We start from the raw sequence: 19,101 nt of genomic DNA on the forward strand, positions 1-19,101 counted from the left end.
TAATAAATCTAGTCAGAGAAATTTTCTTCGCACCTAGAAGGACAATAGCAAAGTATTTTTCTTGGAAGACAAACAACCAATGCTGCTGCTGTCTGCAGAAGGTAGGAGGAGTGGCTGGTTCCAATTCCAACAATAAACGAATCCATTAGATGAACATACATGTGCATGTTCGGCCATAACACGACACGAGGGAGATATGTCCCTCATGCAACGGCTCTAGTTCTAATTACTCAAGCCGTGCCCATCAAAATATATCTTATCATCATGAAATAACCAATCAGAGCCAGAAGAAATGGAGAGTATTTGCTTTGAGCCATGGAGATAAGAGATACCCACATGCGAATTTTCAATTTTGAAACATTAAGACCCGAGTTTCATTAAATTACAATTTCAAGACCCCAACCTCAATTTCCATCAATATATGGACGAAAATAGCTTATGGCACCGAGTCGAGGTGTTAAATGGCCACATCAACAATTTCCATTCATAAATTTATGAAAATCGACTCTAGGGTCTTGAATTTCAAATTAAATGAAACTTGGGTTTCAATGTTCCAAGTTCATGTCAAAAACCATAGAAGAAGCAAAGCAGGGTGTTATCGATATTTCCCACGAAAAGATGCTTATTTGGGCATTCTGATACAATTGTGACCAAGTTTCATGACACTGCTGACCTACTCAAAAGCCTAAGCAATTTCATTGCCAAATTAGCCAATGTACAATCATAGAATGTACAGTTACAAAGATACGAACAAAGGAAACAATGTAGAGGGACCCAAGAGGAACTGACTAGAAGCTGGAAATATGATCCGAACTGACATCAGATCGAACAGTGGAGCTATCATAATGGAATGTGAATGATTCTGCTAAATCAACTGCATCTTGAACTCTAAGCCGGGTCCCCTGTTGCCCAACAACTGTAGCTGCAATCCTAGATGCCAATGTACCCATTCCTCTCAAATCTGACAACCCCCGTAAAATACCATACAAGATACCAGATGCATATGCATCCCCAGCACCACAAGTGTCCACTGGTACACATGGAGAAGGGGGAATATATACAGCTTCTCCTTTTACACCTATGTAGGAGCCTCTCGGCCCATCTGTGACTGAGACTAGGGGAACAAAATGGCTCAGATACCTTGTGGCTGAAATGGGACTTTCCTTTGAGGCAAAATGACATAAAGCTCTAGCTTCATCACTGTTTGCAAAAACAATGTCGGCAAGGTTCCCTAATATTTCCCTGACAGCAGAAACATAAACAAAAGTATAATAAAGCTGAATAAACAGTTTACAGCCCAAAATAAATATTGTCACAAACACAGAGTCTTTATTGAGGGGGTAAAAGATACAAAGTATGATGTAAATAAGATAATAGGATCTATAAAATTAAGGGGGTGTATACACAAATATTACAGCCCCAACTATACATCATCCTTCATGCATTTTCTTGTCACATCAATATGAATATATTGCAACCCATTGTGGACAACAAGTTTCATAATTCAAATATCCATATTGTACAACTCCTGTTATTTAAAAGGCAATATTTACAGAGCCCACTTGGAACATGAACAAAAATTGAACAGCCAGAAGTTTTTCTTGATTGGCACCGGGTGTCTAGAAATAGCATCCGAACTAATCCCACCGGTGCACAGCGGCAAGGAATTTCCCGCAAGTACACATCGAGTAATTCAAGAGAAAAATCCCTCAATACAATGGCACCTAGAGCTTGTTTGCACCCAATGGGATTCGAACCTCAGATCTTGGAAGGAGCATACTACCAAGACCAAAGCCTTTACTAGAAGTTTTATCATGTGTCCAACATTCATCTTTTTAGAAACTTCTCCCAATAAATCTAAAATAAGTATGCGACAGTCATGCACATTGAAGAGAAACGATTTGATCTCGGTTTCGTTGTATGCTAATTCGACCATCCTTTCTCCATTCGGATGTGGATAAGGGGCCTTATCAAATTTATTCTTTATAAGTAAACGATTTTATTTAAATAATGATAGGCATAGCCAAAATACACAAGAAGATATACAGAGGTAAGCTCTATCTATGTGGAATCAAAGAGACAAGGAAGTAATGCAAATCAAAGCCACTAAAGTCTATAGCTATGGCCCATGTACATAAGGTTCTAATAAAAACAGATCTCAGATCCTCTATTGAGTGCTCCTTGTCTTCAAACGTCCGTGCATTGCGCTCTCGCCACAGGCACCACAGAATACAAATGGGGACCATTTTCCACACTGCTTTGATTAGTCTAATGCCTCTTAAATTTGTCCAGCTGGCCAAAAGTGCATCCACCGTAGCGAGCATGACCCAAGCTAAGTCTAATATGTTGAACATTTCATTCCATAATACTCTAGCAATCTCGCAATGTAGTAAGAGATGATCCACAGTCTCACTAGAGTTCTTACACATAAGCACCAATCCGCTATGATCACCCTGCGTTTCCTCAAGTTATCTATGGTCAGGATCTTACCTAAGGAAGTTGCCCACGTGAAAAATGCCGCTTTGAGAGGCATCTTATGTCGCCAAGTCCTTCTCCATGGGAACTAATTATTTGGCGAGTGTGTGAGAGCCTTGTAGAAGAAGCAAACCGAGAATGTACCTTTGTCTGCGGGTATCCCCACAATATATCAACTCACTAGTTGCTCGGTTTTGTGGAATACAATAGACTAAAAAAATCCTCAAAGCTGGCCACTTCCCAATCTTGAGCCACTCTATTGAAATTGATATTCCATTGAACTTCCTCCCCCGATATCACCATGAGATCAGCAACTAAAGATTCTTTTTCACATGCAACCCAATAAACAGAGGGGAATAGGTCCTTTAGAGCATCATTTCCACACCATAAGTCGCTCCAAAATTTAATCCTAGAGTCCTCACCCAAAACGAATTTTGTGTTTCAAGTAAAAAACCCCCATCCTCGCCTGATATGCTTCCATACTCTCACTCTGTGAGCCCCACTCACCTCTCTAGTGCACCAACCCCCCCTCCCCCCCCCCCCCCCCCCCCCCCCCCCCCAAAAAAAAAAAAAAAACCTCCACATTTGCACTCAATCACCGACTTCATAATGCTTTCAATTCCAAATTATATCTCTACATCCATTTTCCAAGTAACGCTTGATTAAAAATTCTCAAATTTCTAGTACCCAACCTACCAGAGGAGATTGGGGAGCATACCTTGTCTCAACCAACTAGATGGAATTCAAATTCATCTCCCATACCACTCTATAAGAAATCACGCTGAAGTTTCTCAATCTGGTATGCAACACCTGCTAGAATAGGAAATAGAGACAAAAATTAAGTTGGCAAATTAGACTGCGTACTCTTAATTAAGGTGATCCTGCCATCTTTCGACAAATACAGTTAACGTATCATCTACAAACAACAAATGAGAAATATTAATAATACCCCTATTGGGGTCACCAATCGAGAAGCCGGCCATAAAACCATTATTAACTAGTGCCAAGATCATTCTGCTAAGCGCCTCCATTACAATGACAGAGAAGTAAGGACAATGGATCCTCCTACCTTAAACCTCAAGTGCTTCTGAAAAAGCCAATTGGGTTGCCATTGATCAACACTAAAAATTTTGCTGTTGATATACACCATATGATTCATGACCTCCATCTCTCTCCAAATCCACACCTCCCAAGTAGGTACAGTAAGAAGTCCTAGTTAACGTAATCGTAGGCCTTTTCATATCGAACTTGCAAAGGATCCCAGCAGTGTCATCTTTTAATCTACTGTCCAGGCATTCATTGGCAATGAGCACCGCATCTAAGATTTGTCTACCCCTTACAAATGCATTTTGGGGTTTTGTAACAATCTTCCCCAAAACCATCCCAAGGCGATTTGCAAGCACCTTGAAAATTATCTTATATACCACATTCACAAGGTTAATAGGTCGAAATTCCTTTACCTCCGAAGCCCCAACCTTCTCAGGTATCAATGCAGTAAAAGTAGCATTAAGGCTTTTCTCAAATTTTCCAGCTGAGAACAATTCTTGGAACACCTTCATTAGATCCTCCTTCACTACTTCCCAGTATGTTTGAAAGAAGCCTATAGAAAAGTCGTCAGGACTGGGTGCCTATAGAAAAGTCGTCAGGACTAGGTGCCTTGTCTTTGACCATTCTCCTCACCACATCATGAACTTCCACCTCAAAAGGCCTCTCCAACCAAGATACATCATGTGGCCAATAGATTCAAAATGGAGGCCATCAAGCTCTGGTCTCCACCCCTCTTGTTCAGTAAGCAACTGTTCAAAAAAATCCACAACATGCTCTCGAATCACCTCACCCTCCGTACATTCCACTCCATCAATTTTTAGCATCTCAATGGCATTGGTTCGCTTATGAGTGTTAGCAATTCTATGGAAGAACTTTGTGCTTCGATCCCCTTCTATCAAACACAATGCTCATGATTTTTGACGCCATGAAATCTCCTCTAATAGGATAATCCTCTCTAAATATGCAACCAACTCTATCTTCTGAGATAACTCTTTCGAGGATAGGACCCAATCCTCTTGTATCCTCTCTTAACTCCCAACTTGATCTTCTAACGTTCCCTTATGTAATCGAAAGATTGAGTATTCCAAAGCTTTAAGTCTATTTTTAGAGCTTTCAGCTTGCCTATAAAAATGAAGCTAGGGGTACCGTGTGTCTGATATGAAGACCACCTTTGTCTGACCCTATCCACAAAGACTTTAAATTTCAGCCACATATTTTCAAACTTAAAATATCGACACCCTCATTGAATACCTCCACAATCTAGCAAAATAGGGAATGATCTAAACAGAGACAAGGCAATCACTTTTGACCTACATCCGAATAATGACTTTCCCATTTTGGTGAGATAAAAAAAATCTATCCAATCAAGACCGTGTCTGGTTAATAAACCACGTGAAAGTACCCCCCATGAGAGGAAGGTCCACTAGGTTCAAGTCAAATATGCACTCAGAGAAGTTTGTCATTGCTGGTCACAATCTACTATCTCCCGAACATTCAATTGGAAATCTTACGACATTAAAGTCGCCACCTATACAACATGGAAGGTCCCACCAACTGTGTATTCCAGCTAATTCTTCCCAGGATTCTCTTCGGGTATTGTTTGAATTTGGCCCATAAATACCTGCAAAAGCTCACAAGAAGTTGTCTTCCACACTTTTAAAGGAACATACCACTGTAAACTCCCCTATGAATTCCTCCATTCTCTCTTACCACCATTTTATCCCACATCACCAATACACCACCTAACACCCCCATTCAATGCCAAGTACATCCAATCCATATGCGTGCAGCTCCAAATACTTCATACAATTCTTCTAGAAATAAATCTCAACTACTTCTCCTGCAAGCATACTATATCCGCCTTCCACCCACGAAGCAAGTTTTTTTATTTAGAGAAGCTTATTGGCCTTGTTAAGCCCGCGGACATTCCACTACACAATTTCAAGTTCCATAATGGGAATACCTACCCCTTCTCTTTGGAACTATCCCGAATAGAACTGCCCTCATAATTCAGCGACCATGTTAGCCTCTTCAACTCCCTCTTTTTTTATCCAGCTTTCTTGAGCTAAATATGCCCCACTTCTATGGTTGTAAGCAAAGCCATAAATTGTTCCTCAAAACCTTCACATTCCATTCCCACACAGTGTTGAATTTCCTTCACCTTGTGTAGAACCCAATCCGAAACATTATACTTGTTTGCTAACATGAAATTCAGAGGTATAGGCTACCTTGCTACCTCGAAAAGATTTATGCCCTCCCAAGCAGACTCATTATGCATTGGAACGAGCCTCTGTGATGGCCCTTCAACAGAGAGCGAAAGATCGTCACTTCCAAATAGGAGGGAATCTTCAGAGTGAGTATTTGAGTGCTCATCCTTCTTGAGATCCTCATCTGGTTGTTTTTATGCCTTTGCCAAAGGAGCAACACCTTCCCCATGGCTCATCGGTGGCATCTAGCCACCATACACTAGGGATCTAGCACACAATAGTCGAGAAACATCCACATCTGTTACGGAAGCCCTTTCTATCTGCACATCCACCATCATCGTCAACTTCTGTGCCACTGTAGAAGGAGGCTCACTTTCCCCACAGCTCATCGGTTGTGTCTAACTATCATGCGTCGAAGATCCAATGCACAATGATAGAGAAACACCCAAATCCCTTACGGAAGCCCCCACAGTTTGCTCATCCACCATCACCATCAACTTCTATGCCATCATCAATGGTTCCTCTGCTGTCCACGAGAGTCGTGCACTATTTGCTAGCAAAGGTACAGTGTTCCCACCATTAGAGGGCTACGGGTCTCTCCCCTTGCACATTCTCCACACGGACTAGGTTGTCGGCCTCTCAGTTCCTTATGCCCCATGAAGTAGCCCAAAAGAGTGGCCCAATTAACGTGGGCTTCCATTATTTCGAGCTACTCCTATCTTGCTAGGCCCACTGCCATTTTGTTCTACCCATTTGTAGCCAAAATAGATATCATTCGAGTGTTGGGCCTTTTTCCTCCACTCTCAAGCCCACCACCAACTCCCTTCTTTCCAAGCCCATACTCAATCCCTCTTGGCCCTCGATGCACCGTATCAACTTTTCCACATGCTCTTGAAATTTCCTTAATTGTGCCTGCATATCCAGCAACGTACAGAGCACAAAATCTTCTTCCTAGCCATCAGCAGTATTGCCAACACCCCCTGTCCACAGAGTCTGAGGAACTCTATGTACATTTCCAGAGCCGTACCCATACTCCTATCGAGCCAAGTCTCCTCTTGTCAAACGTACCTCTGCCATCCCCACTTCAAAATTCATGGTAATTCGCCGACAACAGAAACTCCTTGTAGGAGCAATTCCTCATATGCAATTCTCCCGCTACTTGCCTCATCTATGCTCCACCTTAATAAAAACTTAGATTTCTCCCTCCCTGTGTAAACTCCCACAATGCCACCCCCATCCTCCTCCATCCCTCCCCTCCATCTCTTCAGGTATAAAAATGCAGTTGCGCCTGCCACCATCACTATATTCCACTAACGCCATGTATCTACCGCACACATTCGAACACCGCTATGCTATGAAGCTACGATGGACTTCCCTCACCGTTGTGTAAAAATCCTTCTTGTCTCCCTTTACACACTCCTCCAGTGGTCTACCAAACCATTACACCGTGGAGAGCCACAATGATATCTCGTTCATCACCTTCCATCTTCTCTCTGTAATACGCAAGGAACTCCCCACCTTCACTAGTGAAAAACCTTTCGATCTATCACTAGATCTTTTAAAATCCCCATCCCCACTCAAACCAAACCACTCAATGTTCACTCGTAATCCTACCATTACAGAACCTCACCCTTCATCAGAAAAAGATTATCAACTTTCATGCTTGTACGGAGAGAAAAATTCATAACTTTGTATTTCCCCAATATTTTTAGACGATCTTCACAGCAACAAAGATCATGCTAAAATCATAGTCCACAATCAAATGTATCATTCCTTTATCAAATTTGAGAAATGCAATCCTACACTGCTTAATTTTTTTTTTATAAGTAAAAGTAAAACTTTATTGATAGGAATAAGCATAGCCCAAGAACACAAGAAGTATACACAGAAAATGCCTAACTAAGGGATACAAACAAATCATGAAAACTGTCCTCATTACAACAAATAACTGAAGCCCAAGAAAATAAAGTATTATGAAAGAATCTCTCCATCAATCCTATACTGCTTAATGAGATATGAAACAATAAACTAATTCAATAGCAATCTTACCAGAAATCATCATAGTGTCTCTCAATGCAGGAAACATCCGATGCTGTGACAGCAACAAGGGCACCACACCTTCGTGCTTCCTCACATGCTTTTATTATTGTTTTAATTGTATCGGGAAGTTCAAATAAGTATCCTTCAACAACAAGTATATTTGTCTTTGACACTATGCTGGCTAAGCTTGGATCATAATTAACAGCTGAAGATGTACCCTGACATCAGAAGGCAGACATATTAGGGTCTCATTTATATCCCTTCATATATATATTGATAAGAGAAGTTTTATGAATGACCATAAAACAAGAAGGTGCATATCTCTTTATATAAACATACACAGATCAAATGAAGTCATCTAAAAATTTATCGTGGAAATACATGCCATAGGTAAATTCAGACTGCCTCAAAAGCTCTTTAAGAAACTGGAAGACAGATGCGGCCAATTGCAAAAGAACAGAAGAAATCCATTTTCTGATAAGTTTGGAAAGCTTAAATAGATTATTTGGTACTGAATTAATAATTTAATTTATAAAGAAGAAAGGCCACCAAGGAATGAACCGTGCAGTAAAGTTTCTAAAACTAAAAAACTTGGGAACTTTTTTTTAATAAGTAAAAAAAGTAAAACTTTATTGATAGTAAAAGGCATAACCCAAGTACACAGGAAGTATACACATAATACACCTAATAACCACTATGCACTAGTAATGGATACAAGAAAATTAAAGAAAACTATCCCCACTACAAACAATGACCAAATAACATCATTGATATGGATTAACTTGGGGACTCTAACGTGATCATTTCCAGAGTGATACAGGTTCGTATCCTTTGAATAGCCAGTAGCTAAAGCAAAGTGAGATTCTTATCAAGGCCTCACAATCTACTGGGATATGCAAAAATCCTAACGAGGGGTTTGCAATCTTGTATTCATAAGCAAGCCCCTAATAAATTTCAGACCACGTGATAATTTTTCAAAAACAAAACCCCCACATTAGCTAAACCATCACTTCCTGAAGTCAGTCATCATCCTATGAATTGTTCCCAATAACTTTCTTATAAAAAATGTTCCCAAAAAAATTAATGAATCAAAAAAAAAAAAAAAAGACATTTTCAGGAATCAACTTTCTCATATGCATCAACTGATCATTTATAAGTGCAATAGCAACTCAAAAGCTCTCAACTCAAGAACTTAGGGAATGCTTGGATGTTGGGAGATTTCCTGTATAGTGTAAAAATGTTTATAAATAGTTTTGAAAACTTTTTTGTGGATCGGCAAGTAGTTGTCAAACTTTCTAAGAGGAGATTTTAACAAGTTTTTACAAAATTGGTGGGGCCCCTTGAGAATCAAATATGTTTGTATGCAAATTTTTAGATGAGTTTTATGATTTAATAAATAATTCAAAATATTTATTTTCTATTTAAAAAAAAAAAAAAAAAAAGACAAAACCTAACATACTAGAGCCTAGATCAGGCCACCCTAGGTGGCTGGAGACTCTAGTGGCCACCTGAGGTGGCTTCTAGCCATCATGAGGCAGCCTAGATCGAATATTGACGGCAAGAGATTATGGCCGCCACAGGGTGCCCAAGTTGGCCACTCAACCCAGGCCACCCAGGGCTTGGGTCATATGGTGGCACGAAGTGACTGCAAGCTATTTCTTCTGGTTTTAAAAAAATAAAAGAATTTTGTTTGAGAGATGGTTTTTTGAGTTTTTGATGTTTTGAAAATCTCGAGTTTTTTTTTTTTTTTATGGGAAAAAATTCTTGAGGAGTTTTATACTGTTGATGTAATACATTTGGAAATGGAAACATCTTTAACTAATAAGTCAGAGGGAATTTGTAGCCAAGCATCTCCTTATTAAGAATCCTACAAATGGAAAGTGAAGAGCAGTATAAGCTTTAAAAATTTCCATAACACAAAGCATCCAACAGCAGCAAGCATAAATGAAAAGGCACAGCATCAACAGTACATGAATATAGTAACAATCCTCTTTTGTAAAAGGAAAAAGAATAAAATTTTTAAAGAAGTTGAATTAAAAAATTAATAGTAATATTCAGCTGACCTGATATGCAAGCATTGTACGATGAGCATCTGGAGTTGTCAGAACTATCACTGTCCCTGTTGTCCCATCTTTGATGGGTTCAGATAGAAAATGCACATTTGCCCGATGCAGTTTTGCCCTATTAGACACATTATAAAGGTAGGCATTAAGTTTTATCCTATCATAATAGCAACAGAATTGGATAACCAATAAGATGGGTAACACATCGTTCAAATGGAAGACAAACAATCCTTGTGACCATCTACATATTTATATATTGATACAGAGATAAGACCCACAAATATTTTAGAGTATTTCTGACACAATATAAATTTTCTCTCAAATGCAACCTACAACTATTTGCCAATTGCCACACCAAAGCTGGTTTAGATTCAAATATGAGATGAGATAATTTTCGATGAAAAATGAAAGTTGAATAAAATATTATTAGAATATTATTTTTTTACTATTATTATTATTTTGGGATTTAAAAAAGTTGAATTGTTTATTATATTTTGTGTGAGAATTTGGAAAAGTTGTAATGATTAGATGAGATGAGATGAAACATTTTCCAAATCCAAACGGGGCCTAAGTCTTCCATTGAAATACCTATATAGTGTAATACAGTGGTTGGAAATAGACAATAAGATGAACTAAAATATAATCTAGAAAGCATTTTTTTATGACGGGGGAACCACCCCACGGCAAAGCACTTACGACTCACCCATGGAACCCAAACCCCCAAGGAGACTGGCATAGCAACCCATTGCCATGACCTCCCACTCAAATTGCAGTTTGATCCCAAGGAGAATCAAATCAGTAACATGGGGGTCATGGACACAAGTTCACCCTTACTATTTGAGTGAACATGAAATTGATAACAAGAAAATCACATGAAGATACACCAAATGCTTAGGAAGACCTCCAATAGAGTAAAAGATGTGTCCTTCCAAATCAGAAGAAAAAAGAAAACCAATAAAATCCGCAGAGAATTACCACAGTTCACATAAAAAGGCAAGGTAATGTATGTATTAAAGTGTAAAAAGGTGTAACCTTTTAGGCAATGAATACCATGGTTTGCAGATTTTTAATAAAGCTTTGTTGGGTAAATGGCTATGGAGACATCACCTAGAACGAGGAGCCTTGCGGAGAACCACATAGATTCAAAGTACGGTAGAGCATGGGAAGGTTGGTGCTCGAACGAGGTGAGTGGACCAAATGGGGTAGGGCTTTGAAAGTACATTAGAAGAAGATCAACTACATACTTTAGTTATACCCGTTTTGAGGCAAGCGATGGGTCTAGAATCAAATTCTAGCATGACATATGGTGTGGCAAAAGGGCACTCAAGGAAGCTTATCTCTAGAATTCTACGGTATCGTGACAATGAAGGAGGCCATGATTGCGAAGCTCCTAGATCAAACTAATGGCACTCACCAATCATGTCACATTTTTTAGAGCCACCCAAGATTGGGAAGTCAACGCATTCTCTGAATTCTATAATCTAGTATAATCTGTTAATATATTGGATTTTTTTTTTGGGGGGGGGGGGGGGGGGGGGGAGGTGGGAGTTGGAGAGAAGTTTTTATGGCACCCCTCCGTGAAAGGGAAGTTCACCATCCACTCCTTCTACCAATCCATGTATACGCAAAATGCGAATTCAGGAATGTTTGGAAGACAAAGACCTCCTAAAGACAACCATTTTTTGTATGGACGGCTTCTTAGACAACCATTGGGGAAGATCCTCACAGTAGAACACTTTAGGAAATGCCAAATCATGGTCTTGGATTGCTGTTGTTTGTGCAAAAAGAGTGGGGAAGTCCATTGATCATCTATCAACACATTGTGAGATTGCCACAACCTAACTTTTTTGCAATGGTGGGTGTAGGTTGTGTGATGCCAAGATGGGTGATCAATCTTTTAGCTACATGGAAAGGCCTTCAAGGCACTTCTCAGATTGCCGCAATTTGGAAGATGGTTCCAATCTGCCCATGGTGATGTCTTTAAAGGGAGAGGAATGAGAGAAGCTTTGAAGATTGTGAGCACCCAATGAATGAGCTTAGAACTTTTTTTTTAATAATTTGTTCCATTGGTTGATTGTAATGATTTTAATGACATGAACATTCATGAATTTCTAGTATCACTAGAACATCATGCCTAGGCATTGCTCTTGTATATGTCCCATGTACTTGGGCTCTTGCCTATCCTTATAATCAATAAAATCTTGTTTAATGATCACATATATATATATATAAACACATATTGAAGCAGAGGAACATCCAACAAATTCAATGGATCACGCCCTATAGTCATGGAAGGAGTTGGACACACGCCCCTCAAATGTGAAATTTTAAAATAAGGCCAAATAAAATGGATCTAGCTTGGAAATATTGTTCTAGCTCCAGTAGTCGGCAAAAAGCTTTTCTAGAAAAAGTGTAAATGAAAACAAAAAGTAATAGGTATGTTTGGATAAGAGAAATTTTTAGAATGTTTATGAATGTCTGAGAATTTTTTTAGATGTATCATTTACTAGGTTTTGTGGAAGTAGAGGAAATTTTAAATAAAATTTTTTTTCTAAAATATGTATTACATTAGGGTTTGTGAAAGTGAATAGGTAGAGTTGAAAAGTCATTTAAATACAATTTTTTTGTGGTAATTCTTGTTATGGTTTTTTTAAAATTTGTTTCGATTCTTGTGTGTTTTACTTTTCACTAAAATCTAAGCATATGATTGGTTAAAAAGTCAAAACAGAAAATTTTATTGAGATCGAAAGATGTTTGGATTGGAAAAAAAAAAAACAGTTAACTAGATATGACAAAAGTCTCCCTTGTACATAACATGATATAAAGGCTGAAAAACACTTACTAAAGGCCCTAGATCCATACCATCCTCAATAATTTCGATGGTAAACATTTAAGGACATGGAAAAGTAACCCGAATAGCCAGAAAGGGCCAAAAAAGTTAGATCTCTCCCAAATCTAACAGCCATATATAAAGGGATTCCAGGGAGAGCAGCCACTTAGTGTCTTGTTTTGTAACCAACCATAAACCTCCTTAAACATTGGGGATATACATGACATACCAAAACCCATATCTTTCTCCTTGGGACCTCACCTCCGCCAAGTAAAAGAAAAGAGGAAAAAGAAAAGCATTGCAGTTTATTTATAATTAATGTTAGCAATGATCTAAAGTTTATACAAAGAATTCACGAGTTATCCTTCAATAATGTATAATGCCTGCCCATGCTATCAATCACCAGAACTTAAAGTCCCACCAAGAGAGGCAATTGGCCTAGCAGCATGATGCCATTTGCTCCCCCTCCCTCATGAAAGAGGTTCAGGGATTGAGTTCCCATACCCCCAACCGCTATTAAAAAAAAGTTCCACCAAGAGAAGATTCTGTGAGAAGGAAGACAAAGTACTTATTGGACCATCTAAAAAACTGCTGAAACTAGATATCCTATTGTCCTCTAAGAAAGTAATATAAGAAAAAGACAGATAAAACTCAAGTATTGCTATATTTTCTAAATGGAAAATTATATCTAACTAGATTTCCAGAAGTTATAAGTCTATTCTTTAGAAATGATTAGAATATGTACTTAATCCAAAAAAGCCGTGAATTTCAATTTATCCTCCTCCTGTGTATGTGTGTGGAAACCAGGGACAGTACTAACTAGCCAGAAGTTTATTTCACTCACTTCTAAATTAAAGAATTGTATAAAAGAGAAGTGTAGTCAAAAAAGCACTAACCTGTAGAAGCCACCCAATGGATCGCTCCCAACACTGCCTACCATGGCTACATTCAAGGCAGGTCCTCCAATGGGCGTACCAGCAAGCCGAGCCAAGGCAACTAAGCTGTTGGAAAGAGATCCACCAGCAGCAGCCTTATAACTGCAACCATCCATAGCTTGCAAAACTCTACCTCTCTCCTCATGATTCACAACCTTCCTTGTTCCCTTCTCTAATTCCAGCTTATCCAAGAATTCATCATCAACCACACCAGAGAAATCAACCTAAAAAATATTTATAAAAGAAGCAAATAAGAATTAATTATTATAAACCACATTTGAACCAAATAACAAAAGGTTAAATAGTTGAAGCTACCTCCAAGGATGATTAATGACAGATCAAATCATTGCAATTTTTTCTATAGATAACAAAATAGCACTAAATCCACACATCAGATATAGGCAACAGACTGACAGTACATTCTGACAACTCTCGATGAAGCCATGATTCTTAGAACATTTACCTTATACAAATACAAAATTAGTAACTATCCTGCATATCTTAAAGGCATGGAAACCAAGTTTGAGTACTACCTTATGGTTTTTATGCTACTACTACTGTGATGTGAACGATTCAAATTGGTTTGATATTTCCCAATTATCCTCGCTGGAACTGGTACGCATCACTTGCACGGTGGTGCAGCCATAAAGATTTTGAACTCTTTTCTTATCTGAATCTTAAGAACAGGACCTCAAGTTATTTTTGCAAGAGTAATGATACATACACAACCCTTTTAGAATTCTTTTTGCAACCGTGTTTTAAATTTAGGGCATTGATGTAAAATTAAAATTCAATGCAGGTGAAAAACTTAAAAGGGTTAGTCTTTTTTATGAAGCGACACTATCACATTGACCGGCTATAAAATAGGGTGTAAAATAGTTGTATATATCATTATTCTTTCAGCAAATGTTTCAAAGGATTGAGTATATAATAACAAAGAAATTATATATGGATACACTGTAGCACTCCATTTTAATAATTTCATTGCCCAATTGTATTCCAACAGTCTCATCAGCCAATAAAAACCAGAACTATAAAAACCATATACACAAGCAAGACCTGCAAATTCAACCACCCCCCCCCCCCCCCCCCCAACCCACCCACCCACCCACCCCAGGGCGCGGGACGCCACCCAGTAAAAGCCTAATATTTTTTTTCCATTTAAGTTTCCTTATCCGGCAATTTTCAAAAAAACGAATTGAAGAACCTTATAATTAAAAAAGGTGACATGATTACATATCATGGCATGGAGAAATGGTACTCGTGATTTCTCGGTGACTAAACAGGACTTATAATTAAAAGAAAAAAACAAACTGGACACACAAACAAGGTAAAATTTTAAATAGTACCATGGCTTGTCCAAGACCCAAGACATCCCATCTATCAGGCAAACGACAAGACCCAATTTTCCAATTCTCCTCTGCCCCTAATTTCACATCACTATTATTCTCATCTTCTTCTTCTTCTTCTTCACTCCCCCTCCCAAACTCTGCACCTGTCTCACTTCTAAAGCTCCTACAAGAAGACGCCCTGAAAAACCCATGTGGCCGCTTTTTCGCCAGAGGAGCAGGTCTCAACCTTTCACTCCCTCTGTAATGGAAAAACGCATAGATTGTAGGACGTCCATGTGGAGGCGGTTGAGGGTGGTGATAAAGGAAAGAATGGAAGGATTTAAGACGGGAAGAAAGAGAAGAGAGTGGCGGGGGGAGGAAAGGAGTGGAGATGTGAGGAGGATAGAAAACAGGAAGACAGAGAGACATAGATGTTACTCTATTTTTTTTTTTCTCTCTCTCTCTCTCTATCTGCTTTGGTTCTGGGTCTGGTTTGTAGTCTATGCGGGTTTCAAACTTAGCTTCTTCCTACGGTAGTAGTCCCAGCGCCCCCTCTCCTTCTCGGGTGGGCAATGGAGGATAAATCGATGCCCCCTCTCCTGCTGGGTGGGGCAATGGAGGATTAGGCAATGGCTATCTTCTCCAATTTCCCATAATAAATAAGACCTGAGAAGACGCACTGATGTCTAGCTATCGACCTCACGTTTCTTTCGGCTTCACCTAAAGGACACCGTGTCTCTCTATCCAAACCTATTTTCGGATGGTATGATGCTGTCCCACGGTCAAAAGTCACCACTGGCAATCGATTCTTTTAATTATTATTTAATAATTAAAAAAATATTTTATAATGATATTTTGAAATTTCTTAAAGATATAAAAATAAGAATAACCTATTCTGTTGCCGATGACTTTTATCGCTTACACATCAACCTCACACCTAATATATTATTATTTTTAAAATATAAAATAAAAAAAAAATAATAATAATAAATTCATATTTTTTAATAATATAAAAAAATGTAAGATTGCTGTATATATTTTTCCTTATATATAACTATAATAAAATCCTTTCGCATAAGTAATGTTATGTTTATCATTTTTAATAATATTTTTTGTTTAAATAATTTAAAAAAAAAACATTTAAAATCTCTCATCCAAATATAAATATAAAGAGTAAAATAATGTTACTCTTTCTTTCATGATTTAATTTAAAAAATTATTAGTTCTTTCTAGTTTTCTTAGTTTCATTTTTTTAATCTTATATACCAACTTTGAAAATGTTAGCTTTTCATGTATATACCAACTTTAAAAGTCATGGATCAGTATTCATGTGTTGATTTGTTTTCTGTCTTAAATTCTAGATTGTCTCTTTGGTATTATTTAATAATGTTGTAGGTTTTTTAATGCCTTTTGTCACATTTACATTATATGATTTGTACGTAATTGATTTAGTTATTGTAAATCTTGACTAAGCATGACATCTACTAAATCATCAATTCATTATCTTTTATCATTGATGATTTTTTTTATGGGCTCACTTCTATATTGGTGCGGTTTGAGAGCATTACCACATACTTTGCAAACCAAAAAAATTAAAAAGGCAAAAACTCCGTTGTCGGAGATATAATCAATCTCTAGTAAATGCACAAACCAAGCCTTAAACGCCTATTCTCCATCCTTTACCTTCTGGCTTCTAATATCATCTTGTTGATTTTGTATCTCATTTGACATTTGTTCGAGCTCATCTTCTATCTTCTGAAATTGAAACTTTTGTTTGAAGACTTCATCCTCCATTCTTTTCGCAAGTTTATATTGTCTTTCTTTATAATTATCTGTTTATATGAAGAAGTTGCATTTGGGATGCCCCTAAAAGAATAAAAAAACTTCATAGTATAAGAAACTATTAAACCATCTATATACTTAAAAGGGTATTCCACCATTATATAGGGCTTGTAACTAAAGTCACTATGGTTAGTAAATGTGAAAGGCAATGTGAGCTACTTAGTTGTGAAGTATGAATATTTTATGCTTGAGAATGCTTGGTTGCAAACTTAACGTGTGGACGTACTGCTGCTTGTAGTTAAATTGTTTGAAATTGAAAATTGCAAACGTGACAATCATGAATGTCACTTTTATTATCTACTTTTACGTAGTTTGATTCATCTCATCTTATATAATTATTATAATTTTTTCAAACTTTCACACAAAATATAATAAATAATTCAATTTTTTCAAATTAAAAAACAAAAAAATGTTAAAAAATTATATTCTAATAATATTTTATTTAACTTTTAACTTTTATCTTATCACATCTGTGTAACAAAACAAGGCCATATGGTTCACTACCCCATCAATGTCATCAACAAAAAATAACATCCAATGTAATTGATCATTTCCCATCTATGAATATTTCTTAAAAAATAATTGAACTCAAAATGAGAATCTAGAATAAAAGCAACTTGTATAACCAAAGCCCCAGCTATGCAATTTCTTACAGCAATACACTTCTAGAAAAGCAACTTGTTAATTATAGAAGCATATATGCATGCAGATGAATAAAAATATAACATAATTCTTAGCCCAACTTGTCAATTATATGAAATAAACTCATTCATTGCATTACAAGAAATCATACATTCTCTCTACTCGTAATTCATATCTCTAAAAAAACTAAGAAGCGTAACATAATATAGTCCAACTGGTTCGTACATTTAGATAAATAAAAGTTTGCCAAAAGCAAAACATATTTCTGGCGCTCCACTTGTTCATAGTGCTTTCACTAGGGAATAGTTTGTATTGTACATAGTTCTTGCATTGAAAATAACCGTGTGTAAGGATACTAAGTAGGGGGGAGATCGGTCCGGTCCGGTCCGGTTCCGGGGGGTTTGATGGACCGGACCGGACCTATTCGGTCCAGGGATTCCCTACCCTGGACCGGACTGAATCTCAATGGAACCGGGCGGTCCGGTCCCATTCGGGACGGTCCGGTCCGGTCGGTCCAATCGGTCCGACCGGACTCCAAATGGGCCAATGGCCCAATTTTTTTCTTACATCAATTTCGGCCCAACAGTTAAAATCCACTAATAATTTATCTAATTTGAAGCCCAAAATACCAAAAAAATACTTAGAAAGAAAAATAAAAATAACCATTAAAAAAAATTATCTATATACAATAAATTTGAATAAAATATTTTACTACCAAATGAAGAAAAATTTCTATATACGTTCCAAACAATTTAAAGATCAATCAATTATAGTATATACTATTTAATATTTATCATATATCTAAAAAAGGAAAGAAAGCTCTTCTAACAAGAGAAAAATATAGCAAAAATCGATTTTCATGTATCTTACTTTACATACATGATACATGGTACATCAAATGATTACAATCTGCATTCTAAAAGGCTAGAAAAATAAAAATCCATTCCCAAGCAATCTGCAAGCATATTTAAAAAATTCAAACCTGCAAGCATATTTAAAAACTAAAAATTAAAAAGTCTTAAAAAAAAGAACTATCAAAGATTAGAAGTTATATTTAATAATTTACATCAAAAGCACTGATGCACAGTGCACTATAACAGACTAACACTAGCATAAATTACGTAAAAAATAAAAAAAGACCAACAGTAGCATCTAAAAGTTAACATAATTACATCAAAACAAAATACAAATTATACAATTAGGTAATTGTTTAATCAGTCCCTGACTATTAGCAAATTCCTTACGATCAATTTCTCCATCAAGGTTGAGATCACGATTCACAGATCTGCAGATAAAAAAGTAAAAAACCAAGGCGTTAACCTATTGGTGAACATAATAAAAATCAACCTTTAAACATTAGGTTAGTCTGTTATAAAATAAATCAACTCAGTTGGTGCAGCACTTGAGTTGGTACAAAACAAGATGATATTGGTGAACATAAAATAAATCAACCTTTAGTTAGCCTTTTACACAAGCTATAATTGAGTCTTTTTACCATGCACTTCTTCAAAGTGCAGCAATTAATGACACAAGGCCTAGATAAGATGGTTTTAGGAGAGGATTAATGACACAAGGCCTTGATATGTACAGAATCACTATAAAACAAGATGTTTATTGAGTTTAACTTGTGAATTTTTCAAGTATTAAAATCCAAATATAATAGAGAAGCAGATTTTACAAACAAATCAC

The 19,101-nt window shown here is 37.2% G+C and overlaps 1 protein-coding gene across 1 annotated transcript; it reads right to left on the reverse strand.

Moving 5' to 3' along the window:
- Positions 1 to 579: 579 nt before the first annotated feature.
- Positions 580 to 15,631, reverse strand: LOC122309839 (uncharacterized sugar kinase slr0537). Its single transcript, XM_043123530.1, has 5 exons — positions 14,947 to 15,631; positions 13,559 to 13,821; positions 9,833 to 9,950; positions 7,779 to 7,987; positions 580 to 1,242 (listed from the first exon to the last, which is right to left on the reverse strand). The coding sequence occupies exons 1-5, from the start codon at positions 15,355 to 15,357 to the stop codon at positions 789 to 791; spliced, it is 1,455 nt and encodes a 484-aa protein (XP_042979464.1). The 5' UTR covers positions 15,358 to 15,631; the 3' UTR covers positions 580 to 788.
- Positions 15,632 to 19,101: the final 3,470 nt, after the last annotated feature.

The sequence above is a fragment of the Carya illinoinensis genome, chromosome 5 (assembly GCF_018687715.1).
Source record: "Carya illinoinensis cultivar Pawnee chromosome 5, C.illinoinensisPawnee_v1, whole genome shotgun sequence".
In the NCBI taxonomy this organism is placed as follows: Eukaryota; Viridiplantae; Streptophyta; class Magnoliopsida; order Fagales; family Juglandaceae; genus Carya; species Carya illinoinensis.